Source organism: Kwoniella newhampshirensis, chromosome 7 (genome assembly GCF_039105145.1).
Source record: "Kwoniella newhampshirensis strain CBS 13917 chromosome 7, whole genome shotgun sequence".
NCBI classification, from domain to species: Eukaryota; Fungi; Basidiomycota; class Tremellomycetes; order Tremellales; family Cryptococcaceae; genus Kwoniella; species Kwoniella newhampshirensis.
This window is the reverse complement of record NC_089961.1, coordinates 1,277,117-1,289,540: the sequence shown is the minus strand read 5'-3', so window position 1 is coordinate 1,289,540 and position 12,424 is coordinate 1,277,117. Positions and strand designations below refer to the sequence as shown.

The window sequence follows — 12,424 nt, the reverse complement described above, 5'->3', positions numbered from 1 at the left end:
GATACGACCTCAGACTACGCTCTTGCTGGTCTTCACTCTTGCATTAGCGCTCTTGATCCCCACTACAGGGTTTATGCTACCTCTACGAAACTTCTTGGCTAGTTTCTCATCCTCTCGATCTGCACACAATATGGTACTCAAAACACCTCCAGCTCCGACTGTCCCGACCGCCATCCAAGGTAAAGATCAAATGAAGAGTGGCGAAGGAGGTGAGTCACAATTTCCTGCTTCCTATCGCTCCACTGTTCACCCGAATGGGTGCTGATATCCTGATGTTTGGGAACATAGTCGAACACGCTACTTTTGCTTCGGGCTGCTTCGTAAGCTGAAATCGACCGGCTCGCTAAGGACCAGACTGATATGTTGGACCTGTAGTGGGGTACTGAACACCTGTTCTCGAAACATTTCGGCAACCTGCCTCAATTTTCTGCCATCTCAGGCTACACAGGTGGACACGCGGACAACCCTTGTAGGTGGACATTCCATTAGATGCGGTGTCGCCACTGCTCCTTCCATAGCTTCTAATACTCACCTTTGTGATCATGGCTTACCGTTCCCGGTACACAGCCTATCGACAAGTGTGCACGGGATCTACAGGTCATGCCGAAGCCGTCAAACTCACATACCAAAAAGGCTCAGTAGCCTATGCCGAGCTGGTCGAGTTCTTCTATCGAACCCATGATCCGACTACTGTTGATCGACAAGGACCTGATAGGGGTAGTCGTGAGTGTTCGATTTCATTATCCACAGGTGTCCCATCTTGAGACTTCCACGTGTGGCGCACGTTGCTTGTCACCTAATGTACAAAAATCTCTACCTAGCACAGACTGTTGAGCTGACGAGTCTACCTCGCAGAATACCGAAGTGCCATCTTCTACCATTCTCCCGAACAAGAGGAGATCGCCAAGAAAGTGACCGCGGAGGTACAGGAGAAATAGTACGTGATTTCGACACCTATGCCTTGCGTTGGGTGGATTTGGTGCTGATAATTGATATGACGGTTGTAGCCTCAAGGGAAGACCTATTGTAACCCAGATAGCTCCTGCAGGGAAGTGGTACCCCGGTGAGGACTATCACCAAGAATACTGTGAGTGTATCGTGTTTGGCAGTTCTGTTTCTCCAAACAGCACTGATACAGAAAGTATCTGATTTCACAGTGGATAACAATCCGGGTGGTTATGAGTGTCCGACGCATCGGTTCTATTGGTAGAAGAGCAACCGGTCGCGGGAAGAAGTCACCCGAACGTCTATATATGCATTATCTGTATAAGCTTACAGCTGGACGAGGACGACCGAGGATGACAGTGGCAGGACGAGTACAGTTCAGCGATGGAGGTGGACCCTCTTTGGAATCCGTGCAATCTATTGAACAAACAAACATGTGTCGCATGATACCAGTCATGTCAGAGTCGGGAATGGGGATAGCACCGAACGATCGACCTTCCGGGTGAAACATTCTACTGGGACGGAATCTAGCCAACACGTTCGTATTTGCACCGACAGCGAGTGTATGCCACGGTGCTTAACAACAGGGTGTGTGAGCCCACCCGACAGACCGAAGCGAGTGCAAAAGCATGGTTTCACTGAATTCATGTTACTCATATAGCTACAATATAACCTTCTCTCTCGTTTGCTCGTTATTGACGATCGATCAAACAACAATTTACTTCTGCATGCCAAGAGCGTCTTTGGCCTTGTCGGCGAGGGAAGACTGGTTCTCATTGGAGTTACCGGAGACGGCGTCACCGATCTCCTGGCCGTAAGACTTCTGAGATTGAGGTTGACCAGACGAGGCGGCGGACTAAGGAGCACAACGGAAGTCAATCAGAGATCATAAGAATGAAGGAGTCGGTGTATTGCTTGAGGTGACACTCACGTCAGCCTTGCCCTTGAGCATATCAGATCCTTGCTCGAGGTAAGATTTCTCGGAGTCGGGCTTGAGGGCGGCACCAGCCTCTGCGAGAGACAGCATCGTTAACATGGACTCCCAGGGAATTGTGAACAGCGGAGACAGAGAGAAGTCTGAAGCGACTTCACCGCAAGAACGGGTGGCAAGGGAGGTACGGATGCTGAGCGAAGGAAGAGGACTCACTGTCGGTGAAAGATTGTCGTCCAGTGTCAGACATTGTGGATTGATTCGTATGGGTTTGGGGGGGTTGAGTATGAATGTAAGTGTGTTATTGAGCGTGAAATGGATTGATGAAGAAAGGAGAAAGAAGCGAGATTGATCAACTTCAACTCGTTTTATATATCCTTCCATCCTGACATGTTTGTGTTCCGCCTGACCCATACAGAGCCCCGTTCGTCGACGTGGAGAGGGAGCAACAGCTTGGTATGACGAAAGTGCTTGTGTACCGAGTAAATGACGGTACGGTGTGACCACAGAGAGAGGAATTATCGGTTGTGGGGATGTAACCGGCCGAGCAGTGACGTATCACTGACGACAATGATCAGGGCACAGCGGTAGAGGAGAGGAGAGGCGAGTCACAGCAATCATTCCAGTCATGCCGCAACACCCGGCATCCGTAGATATCATCTGAGCAATAAAATGATCCATTAACCTATACCGTCGGCTATGACGTGCTCTTGACCCTGCGTGTCACAGCTAGGTGGTCACGTGCTTCGAATGGGGGGAAAAGGGGTTGTCGCCAAACTATGACGTAGTGAGGATCCTTTCTCTTGCGGTGAGAGAGAAATGGCAGTGTGAGGTACGACGAAATCGATATTTCGTTTCGATTGTGATTCTCCTCTTTATTTCTTTTCCAACAACACAGATACATACACGAGAGAGATCAAGCACCCTGCATCGCATAATCATTATCATCAACGACCACGAACTACCACAACAAACGAACAAAACACACATTTCACAGTGAGTGACAGTGGTCTTCCGCACGAACCCTCACTGATCGAATACCTGATGCGTTTAGATGGTCGCCGACGCCGAAACTCAACTCGCCCAGAACCCTTCTCTCGACACCAAGCACGACGCTGCTGGTGCCAAGCACCCTGAGGCTTCTACTGATACCAAGGCTGGTGAGTGGGTGTTGGGAGGTAACCGCTGGTGGGACGATGACTGAATGCCGTTCCTTTTCTTCCTTCTACCTGTTCCTTCTCCTCCTGTTCACTGTTCCCGTGTCACCATCGTGCCCTCCACTCGAGCAGGCGGTAACCCTCAGACTGGTGACCGATACGAGGTCGCTCCCGAGGGAGCTCACTCTCGACTCGACCGAAAAGACGAACGAAACCACGGTAACGCTCTCGCCGACGCCAAGCGAGTCGAGAAGCTCGAGGAGGAGGCTCAAGCAGCCCACGACGAGGCGTTGAAACACCCCACCGCCATCGCCAAATCTCACGGAAACGAGCCCTCTCGAGGCGCCAAGAAGGACGAGGAGATTGTCGAGGATGAGGAGGAGATCATCAGGAAGATGGACGAGGCCAAGAAGCAATCTCAAGAGGCTCACAAGCACTGAACGTAATGACAATGAGGGGAAAAGGGTAGCAAAGTCAATATAGGCTGGTCAACATATCATTTTAGTTCATCATGCATCATGTAGCATTACGCCGTCTGTCTTTTAGTACATGTCTGTCTTGATGGATCGGGGTTTGAGGTTTGAAGCAACGGCAGTTTATCGTTACCAATGACGGGCTGTACTGGGTGACGTGGCATAAGGTGTCGGTGCAGTTGTGTCGCGTTTCATCCACGCGATTTTCACCAGTAAACGTTGACCAGGTTTCAGCTTCGACTTTTTGACTTTGCTTTTGATCTTGACTTCTTGTCTACGTTTTCCAGTCAGGGCGTAACACCATGCCTTTTCCCACCAGCCCGGTTGAGGGTGGTACAGTGAGTCTGACTCATATCATGGTGGGATGGTAGGTACATGTGAGGGATGAGGGCCATGCACTTGCGTTTTCAATGATTGTGGCCGGAAAGATTGATCAAAGGAGTGATTGTGTGTTCGTGTTTCGCCACGGTTGGCAAGAAGGCTGTGCACGGTCCTTTCCTTCTCAACTTATCGTCACGCACGACTACGGCTGCCATCAGAACGTAATACTCGAAGGAACAAACAACACCTTCTCATTTCTTTCAATCAACGACTCTAAATCACTGTCCCACTAGCTCTATATACCTCGTCTCGCTCGACACTATACGGTGGTCGGCACGACTTTGGGAAATAGGGCAAGGGAGGGTCGATAGATTACCTCAACTTACTCTCATACACAACTGATCGATCGAGATCAGCTCGATTAACTCTGTTCCACCTCACATCGTCTTTCTCACCACCTCAATAACCTCCTTCTTCCAACGTCAGACCGACTGACCCCTCCCGACGAACGCCATGTCATCCTCCCAACCTACCTCTCGTACCGGCTCAGCCTCAGGCTCTGCATCAGCCTCCCGACAATCATCCACCAACGCAACATCATCCATCTCGATCCCTGGCACAGCCGCAGCGGGAGGCATGACCGTCACTCAACCTCCTTCGAGTGCGAGTGCGAGTTATTATAAGATTGCAAAGGATAGTTGGATAACCTTTGGATGGAACTTGACCAGCTTATAGTGAGTGATCTTCTTGGTCGTTCATCTAAACTCAACGAGATTGGCTATCGTCTTCCTAATTGATGCTGAACAATTCGAGCTTGTCTCATTCTTCTTACAAACTCCTTTCACTAAGTTCGTGCTCTACTCCATCTCCATCCTTTGATATATATGGGTGGAGACGACTTTCACGTGTGTTTTGCTATTTCATGGTCTTGTACCCCACCCCACCTATGTAGATCCTGTTCGCCCGCGCTTCACGAGTGCTACTGGATCGGTTCTCCCTTGCTGCCATCCGTCGAGTTGGTTGATCAGCGACGAGCTTTACTGATCATTTCCCGTTACCTGACCGCTGCTGTCTTACTCCACCATCGCTCAAACCCATCCTATCGCCTTCTACGCCACTAATCTCGATCCGCCCCTTACTCTCCTCCTCACATTCACGTCCACAGCGTCACCCCGACATCCCTGACCGTCGTCGCCTCCTGCTCCGCTAACGGCAATGTTTACGCCGTCGGACCCACCGCTTCACCCTCCAACGTCATCCCCGGCAACTCGACCTCGATCGTCTGGAGCCCCTGGGAATGGGAACAGATACCGGGTCAGACTCCTTTTGCGGAAGCGACATATGTCTTGAAAGTATGGGATGAAAGGGGGGAAGGAGCTGGTGTCAAAGGAGGTTATTTCTCGCCGTATTCGGGAACGAATTTCATGATCTATAGACCGGCGGAATATACAAGTTTAGCAGGTGAGTGAGGTTTGGCTTCTGTCTGTGGTGGCGGGATGAGAGGGGATTAGACGAGATGTGGGCTCGGTAGAGCCACCACACTGTGAATTTAAAAGAAGCGGAGGCAAGGAAGTTTGGAACTGTCTCGTGGCGAGCTTTGGAGGAGCAAACGGCTTGTCCCATCCGACGACTTTGGCTTTGACTCTACGTGTGATGCTGAGAACACTAAAGCTGGGGAATTCAAGGTACACAAGCTGACACTTGACCTATGACCTCCTCGTAGACGGCTGGAGCTGCGCAACGTGCTCCGACGCTCTTTCGACACTCACCCAACCTGCGCATCTCATGGTGCTCACGACGCTGTTCATCACGATACTCTCGGCCTGGAGCATCCTAAGGCGATGAGTGGAGGGAGGTAGCCACAGTTGTTTCTGCAAATGTACGAGGTTTTGACGCCACTGCCAGTGCGGAGTAGCATTTGGTAGCACATCAGCTATATTCCGCGTTCCATTGTGCGCACAGCATGGGTTGGGCACAGTTAGACACTGCATGTTGACATCATGTTATCTCTCTCTTTCACTCAACCCTCAGCATTCAGCATATCATTTCTCTTGTATGTTCATGACAGATAACGATGTCACGTATTGATGTTGTATCAGAGTTTGCGTGACGTTTCATGAGACGTTAGCCTACACCGCATCACCATTGCTCTTGTTGGTCATCTTTTTCTTGGCAAATCAGTCAGATACAGTGCCCGCTTAAAAGGATTTCGTCCGTTTTTATAAGATACAGTGGAGTGGCGGAAGAAACTTCTGTGCGGACACTGTAAATGGAAACGTCGGTCCCTATATCATAGGTACGGGTGACACATCAAGCCATTTTGCCCTCTGATTGAATCGTTGTTTATCGTGAGAAGAGGACAAGTCGAGGAACAGATCTAAACATCGAATAAAAAGTATTGATAGGTACCTCAAGGACCTGTTGACGTATCCATACAGGTCCGCACCACGGATCCGAAAGGGAGGTGCGGAACAAAACGTCCATTATCGAACCCTTGCGGAACGACGCCTGGGTGCTTGTGACGAGCAGTGTCAGGCATGACCCGTACGGCCGTAAAGAGACGGTCAGTTAGTCACTCAGTCTAATTCTGGCATCATGGCTGTGTCTGTTTTGATCAGCAGTGAATTTGGTCAGTCGGACATGCGTCTTGCAATCGACGGACGAAGTTTGATCGATTTGTACTTCATTATTATGGTGCCACCAATTCGGACGTACAAGATAAAGAATCAATCCAGTCCTTTCGACGCAAGTATCAATCCCGTCCCGTCCGCTCGGCTTTTCACTGAATCAACGGCAAAAGGCCCACCAGCATCATCAATGCTCCAACACCAAGCCCGTTGGCTGGGCGTTTCGAAGCTCATCCAGGACGAATCCGTAGGGGCAGAAGGTACAAGGGGGTCTGACAACGGAATGAAAACGTACCTAGCCTCTTCAGCCTCCTCGTGCCATGGAATGCAGCGAGAGCAGTGTGAAAATTGCCATTATTAATAGTATTATTCACTCGGAATTCCAATATCACCTTTTTAGCCCTGCAGAAGTCTCGGGGAGAGGAAATTTCAACGACTTCCGTCATAGACGTCGGATCGGATATGTGCGGGTGGGCTTACGCATTTTTTGCTTCTTCGATGCTCGTGCTCGGGGGGCGATGCGCACGCGCGGACTAACCTGGGACTGGGTACCGAGCCACGCGACACTGACGTAACGTGCCTTGTTTGAGCCCCTGGAATTCATGCAATTCTTCCCCCTCCCCAAAAAGGTGCGGAGAGAGCGGTAAAGGGGGAGGGAGGGGGGGAACACGGCATATCGAGGGGGATAGATACATGGAGAGGAAACGGGGGGGTTTCACGAGCTGCGTGCGTTCCTCTACATGGGACACGAGGCGAAAAAGGTACGCGCTACGGTAAGCTAGAACATCTTGAATTGGATTACGAAGTTTTTCTATTTGAATATCATACTACTTTTCCATCCCGGTCGGTCGTGAAGAAGAAGGGATCCATTCTTGTGTATATGGAGAGTAGCGAAACAGAGGTGAAGACACCCTGTAGCAAGGGAAAGGAGGCATACCCCATTCGGGATAGATCCATAACAGGAGGAAGTGAACCCCAAAAATAGTCATCACAAATATTATTCGTTAATACCGTCCCACCACCGCCCGTCGGTACCTCGCACCTCGAAATACGACAGTGGAAGAACAGGTCGTGAGACCAATAAATAATAACAATCAAATCACTGTGACCAAATAGAGCATTACTATCGTCCCTTTCCCCACCGACATCTGTGTATACCGTTCATTGTCATCAGAGCGCGCATTCCCTCCATCTTGTTCAGTCTATCGACTCAATCAGCGATCGAAGATCATCGGGTGGAAGAAGACCGCGAGGAGATTGAACGATTCATCGACTACGCTCAGCAACTTAATTCAACTTACCCCTCGTTTCGACTTTTCCCCCTCGCACTTTCGTTTTCACGTTTCACTTGCCCACTCTGGGAGCCTGTGCTCGTATTGTACGTGGTGTTGAACCATCAATTTCAGAAGGAACGGTCGACCGAAGGTCTGGATTCGCCTGTGGCCTGTGAAAGGACACAAAGAAAGAAGCCCCCCAACCCGCTCGCCAAGATGATGTTCGAAGAGGATCGTCAATAATATAACCCGAAGACGGTCAGACGTCTGGTTCGCCCTTCGGTGACAATCAATCTATTTATCAATCAATCAAGCGATCGGTCAATCTCAGATCGCCTCCTGCCTTTTTTCGGCAAGGAAAAGTACAATCAAAGGATCAGCTATAATCTATCTGTTCTTGGGCGCCGCACACACCCTTCGTCCTGACGATCTGTGCATACAATCAACTCTCCGGGTATTGTCCATTTGGTCAAAAGCATTTCATCGCCCGTAACCGCCACAATGTCAACCTCACCTCTCCCACCGCTCTTCACCACTTCGCCTCTCTGTCGTACATCTCAACCTGCAGTCCCATCCACTCCCTCCGCGTTCACCTTTGCATCGCCGCTATCCACTCACGGCTCGCACACTCCTTCTCCACCAACAAAATCTCGAGGTTCACCGTCGTTCTCCGCATCTCCCAATCTCTCCTCGACATATTTCGAAACACTATCCTTTGCTAAAGTGCCCGTTGGTGTTCCGCCTCTCACCACCGCTACCTCTACCACCGTGTCCACAGACTCGGAAGCAGGTTGCATCTCGTCCTCTGATTGGGCAGTCGATCATGGTCCTCGAAGTGGTGCGCAAAGCCCCTCTCTCATCACTTGCTTGTTCCAATCCCAATCACAACCCTCGCGGTCGAGACAGACTTCCTCGAATTGTTCCAGCGCGACATCACCTAATCCGACCCTGTCGACGCCGACGTGCAAGACTGTCAGTAAGCCCATTCTGAGGAGAGGTACTACCGCTTCGACCAGTGCGAGCGAGGATTGTCGAGAGCAGGTATTCTCCGCTGGATTCGGTTTGGGTATATCCAAAGCTAGTGATCTCGTCCCTTCTACTCGAATCGGAGGAGACGGCCGGCCGATTGATTCATCGTCAAATGGACCGATCAAGAAACGACCATCTGTCCTCACCTTTGCCGTCAACCCTTGCCTCCCTTCCCCTCGTGCTGGTCCTTCTTCTCGATCTCGATCAAGATCCACATCCGTCAGTCCCATGTCGAGCTATCGTCGATCATCAGGTCGATCATCCCCTCCTCCCCTGCGCATGCCAACTTGGGGTGCAACTCATACTGAGGAAGGCGAAGAGGTCGAGGACGAAGACGAGGAAGAGTTTGTTGAGTCACCTTTACCTATTCCTGGGCATGAGAGTGATTCAGACGAGGGATATCATGAAGACGAAGAGGATGGATACACGTCCGAGGAAGAGATGGCCGACGCGGTCGACACCACCTTCACCCCTGGCGTCAATCTGAAACATCGTCCTTCTTGGACATCAAAGACATGGGACATCAGCGCTTTCCCGAACGTCCCCCCCGCTCCGCAAAGAAGATCAAGGACTGTTGATGCTTACCCTACCTCCACGGACGATTACGAGCAGCTGTATGCCACTGGTCCTGGTAACGGCGACGGGAACGCGTCCATTGCGCCCGGTCCGTACCCTTACCGAGGTCGTAAGACGTCGATCTCTATCGTGGCAGCGGCCAAACCATCCAGCTCACGATGCACTCGACATCGGTCACCGCCTCCTCCGATCCGGTTGTCTGTCGAACGTGCCCCGCCTGCTGCCAGATCCCCATCTGCTGCTGAGCTTTGCCGACGTAGAGGATCGCTGGCCGATTCTACTCCCGACGTTTGTAATGGTGGGCAAGGATCGAGATACAGACAACAAGGAAAAGGATGGAAGTCGGATGATTCGGCATTCTTCCATTCGTTCGCTTCTGCTTCTGCTTTTGGACCAGGAAGAAGACCTTCTGCTCCTGCTTGCGATACGACGTTCCACCTTCCTTCCGCCTCGCGAAACCGAAATGCTCCCCCTAGAAAAGCGTCTCTGCCCACACCGAGCTTGTCAAGTGGCAAAGGTCATTGTCGATCTATCCTTCGATCTCATTCGACCGCCAGTGGAGCAACTTCTATACCGATGCAAAGATCGAGTGGTGGTGCAACAGCAAAGTCGACGACAAGACCACCTACACCTACCAAGATCCAGGTAGTGAGAGGCGGCTCGGTGCCTTCCATCAGTGTGGATACGAGAGTTGGAGAAGCTCGGTCGGGTGTGAGTAGGAATGGCAGCAGTTCAGCTTTTGCGAAGAGTGCATCTGAACAAGGAGAAAGTGCTAGAGAGGGTCTGAAGAGAGTCTTGAAGACCGGTGGGGCGTTGCAGAGCTGGGAAGTCAGGGTGATGTAGAGAGAAGGCGGAAGAAGTACGTCGTAGCCAGACGCAGATCGCGTCTGACACCAGTAGAATAGATTAGAATACAGGCAGTCCTGTTGTCCCATCATATCACATAATTATTTATGAAGATGTATGCGGTTTGAGAAGAGGTCTCGCTCGCATCGGTAAAAACATCAACTGTTGAGTCATATTACTAATTACGTCTTATCAGTAATTTCGGCGGCGATGTCCACTTTTTTCCTTTTGTTGAGATGCGAATAGATCGGACTGACAGAGAAAGGTTGCAGATTAGAACAACAACAATAACGAGGATACAGTACGAGTAAAATAATTGACCATCAATCCGCATCCTTCCTTTACAGAATACACCCGAAGAGATAAGCTCGGTCTCTGTGTTGTAGGTCGAGTCGATGATCATTCGACTTGTCAATCGCGTTGGATGAGTAAGTTGACGAGGAGGGGACGACCGACCGACCAACCAAACGACTCAATCAAAAAATAAGGAGCGAGTATAATTTTTCAGACAGATAGATCTCCGAACGAACTCAATCGAGTAAACGGTCAAATTGACGATACGATCAATTGCGATTGCCAGATGGCCCCGAGATCAGACCCTGAAGGAATCCAAGAGATGGAAGAGACCATCGCGAGCGCCGATGCGAAGTTTGGTGAGCGGGAGGGGTTGAGCAAGAACGCGAGCGCGAGTGTGGAGGACATGGCGGAGAAGGCGGGGATCGTGATTGAGAAGGTATCAAAAGATGAGCTGTGAGTATGCGTTTTGGGTCGCTGGTTTGGGGGGTCTTTAGTTACAGTTTTACGACTCGCTCTTTCGTATTCGAGGTCTTGGAGCCGCCCCCATTCTTCTCTCGGAGCATTGGCTCTGTTCCTCCCTTTTTTCTTTCGTTCTTTCTTTCGGTCGGTACGTGACAGCGAACATCCCTACGTGTCATTCTGCTGTCATGTCTGGTGATCCTCCTTCAACTCATGCGCCCTTGCCCAGTCCGTCTTCTGAGAAGTATCTCATCCCCTCTGAGGAAACATGACCAGGTTCAGCCTCATGTCCTGAAAGGCCAAGCTGATCTTTCCCGTCATCCATCCCTCTCGCTGGCTCGCTGGCTCGCTCGCATCCTCAGACCGAGCTACGCCTCTCGTCTCGCCGCCATAGTCTCCCACCACATGTCCCTGGGCATGTCCACCTACTTCACCCACCCATACACCCTCTCGTCCGCTCTCCGAATCTTCACCTCCCTCTCCAACGTCATCATCGACCCCGATCCCACTACGTGCCCACCATCTTTCCCACCACCCCTCGGCGGAGTAATCCTCTTCGTAGCTAAACTGGTCGACCGAGCATCGGCTTTGGATTCGATAGATATGGAGGGGAATCCGACAAGGCATCCTGAAGTGGTGGGATCGGTTCAATTGGCCTTTGCGTCGATGCCCAATGGAGCGTTCAGGTCGGAAGTGAGGAAGATGTTGGTCGATGTGAGATATGGCGGGAGAGGGATCGGGAAGATCCTGTTGAGGACCCTGGAGGATGAGGCGAGGAAGTGGGGTAGTACGGTCTGTGTGAGTGTCGTTTCGATCCAAATTCTTTTTGGGTTGATTTTGGTGGATGTGCGAGAGTAATAGATTGGTGAATGTGGGGCAAGGGTGTGTCCAAGTGCAAGTGCACGACAGAGAAGCCTGGGGTGTTTTTCAATGAACGTGGGACAGCATGTCCAGTGAAGGGATGATGAGGGACCTGGAGCGACTCCAGCGGAAAAGGACAGGATGACCCCACTGTCTCAGGACATGGCCACGACACCATCTCCATCTCAACGTCCAATGCCTTGATCTCATTGATCTCATTGATCTCAACGCTCTCTCCCCTCACCCCTTAGACGCGCCAACATTGACACTGACCCTGACACTGTCTACACTCCACCCAGATGCTGGACACCGAACAACATTCGTTCGGCGAAAGACTCTATCGTTCCTGCGGCTGGACAGAATTGGGCGTATTGCCGAGATTCCATTGGCCGCCTGATAAGAGTGAGAAACGGAATACTGTTTATTTCTATAAACATCTTGATGAGGGGGATGGTGCAGAGGAGACGAAAAAGACTAATGGGGATGGAAATGGCAAGACGATCACAGAAACCTCGTCTTGAACGACCGTACGAGTAAACCAGTTGTCATGGACCTCCGTTTCTAGCTCCAAGGCGCGACCGATAGTTTCTGTCTAGTCGTCCTGCCTAATCGGTCAGACACGACGTCA

At 50.9% G+C, this 12,424-nt stretch overlaps 6 protein-coding genes across 6 annotated transcripts; 5 read left to right on the top strand and 1 right to left on the bottom strand.

The window, feature by feature from the left end:
- Positions 1-73: 73 nt before the first annotated feature.
- On the top strand, positions 74-1,210 carry IAR55_004178 (peptide-methionine (S)-S-oxide reductase; the record flags this gene model as incomplete). The annotated part of the gene is made up of 7 exons (XM_066947278.1): positions 74-209; positions 289-320; positions 376-469; positions 568-723; positions 856-937; positions 1,008-1,087; positions 1,158-1,210. The coding sequence occupies 7 exons, from the start codon at positions 74-76 to the stop codon at positions 1,208-1,210; spliced, it is 633 nt and encodes a 210-aa protein (XP_066802657.1).
- Positions 1,211-1,663: 453 nt separating this feature from the next.
- Positions 1,664-2,126, bottom strand: IAR55_004177 (uncharacterized protein; the record flags this gene model as incomplete). Its single annotated transcript, XM_066947277.1, has 3 exons — positions 1,664-1,801; positions 1,877-1,956; positions 2,093-2,126. 3 exons carry the CDS (start codon positions 2,124-2,126, stop codon positions 1,664-1,666), a joined length of 252 nt encoding a protein of 83 aa, XP_066802656.1.
- An 804-nt stretch (positions 2,127-2,930) lies between these two features.
- Positions 2,931-3,473, top strand: IAR55_004176 (uncharacterized protein; the record flags this gene model as incomplete). The annotated part of the gene is made up of 2 exons (XM_066947276.1): positions 2,931-3,036; positions 3,166-3,473. 2 exons carry the CDS (start codon positions 2,931-2,933, stop codon positions 3,471-3,473), a joined length of 414 nt encoding a protein of 137 aa, XP_066802655.1.
- Positions 3,474-4,340: 867 nt separating this feature from the next.
- On the top strand, positions 4,341-5,672 carry IAR55_004175 (uncharacterized protein; the record flags this gene model as incomplete). Its single annotated transcript, XM_066947275.1, has 3 exons — positions 4,341-4,561; positions 4,993-5,288; positions 5,551-5,672. The coding sequence occupies 3 exons, from the start codon at positions 4,341-4,343 to the stop codon at positions 5,670-5,672; spliced, it is 639 nt and encodes a 212-aa protein (XP_066802654.1).
- A 2,557-nt stretch (positions 5,673-8,229) lies between these two features.
- IAR55_004174 (uncharacterized protein) lies at positions 8,230-10,176 on the top strand (the record flags this gene model as incomplete). The annotated part of the gene is made up of 1 exon (XM_066947274.1): positions 8,230-10,176. The coding sequence occupies one exon, from the start codon at positions 8,230-8,232 to the stop codon at positions 10,174-10,176; it is 1,947 nt and encodes a 648-aa protein (XP_066802653.1).
- Positions 10,177-10,795: 619 nt separating this feature from the next.
- IAR55_004173 (uncharacterized protein) lies at positions 10,796-12,317 on the top strand (the record flags this gene model as incomplete). The annotated part of the gene is made up of 3 exons (XM_066947273.1): positions 10,796-10,929; positions 11,298-11,733; positions 12,096-12,317. The coding sequence occupies 3 exons, from the start codon at positions 10,796-10,798 to the stop codon at positions 12,315-12,317; spliced, it is 792 nt and encodes a 263-aa protein (XP_066802652.1).
- Between the last annotated feature and the right edge of the window lie 107 nt (positions 12,318-12,424).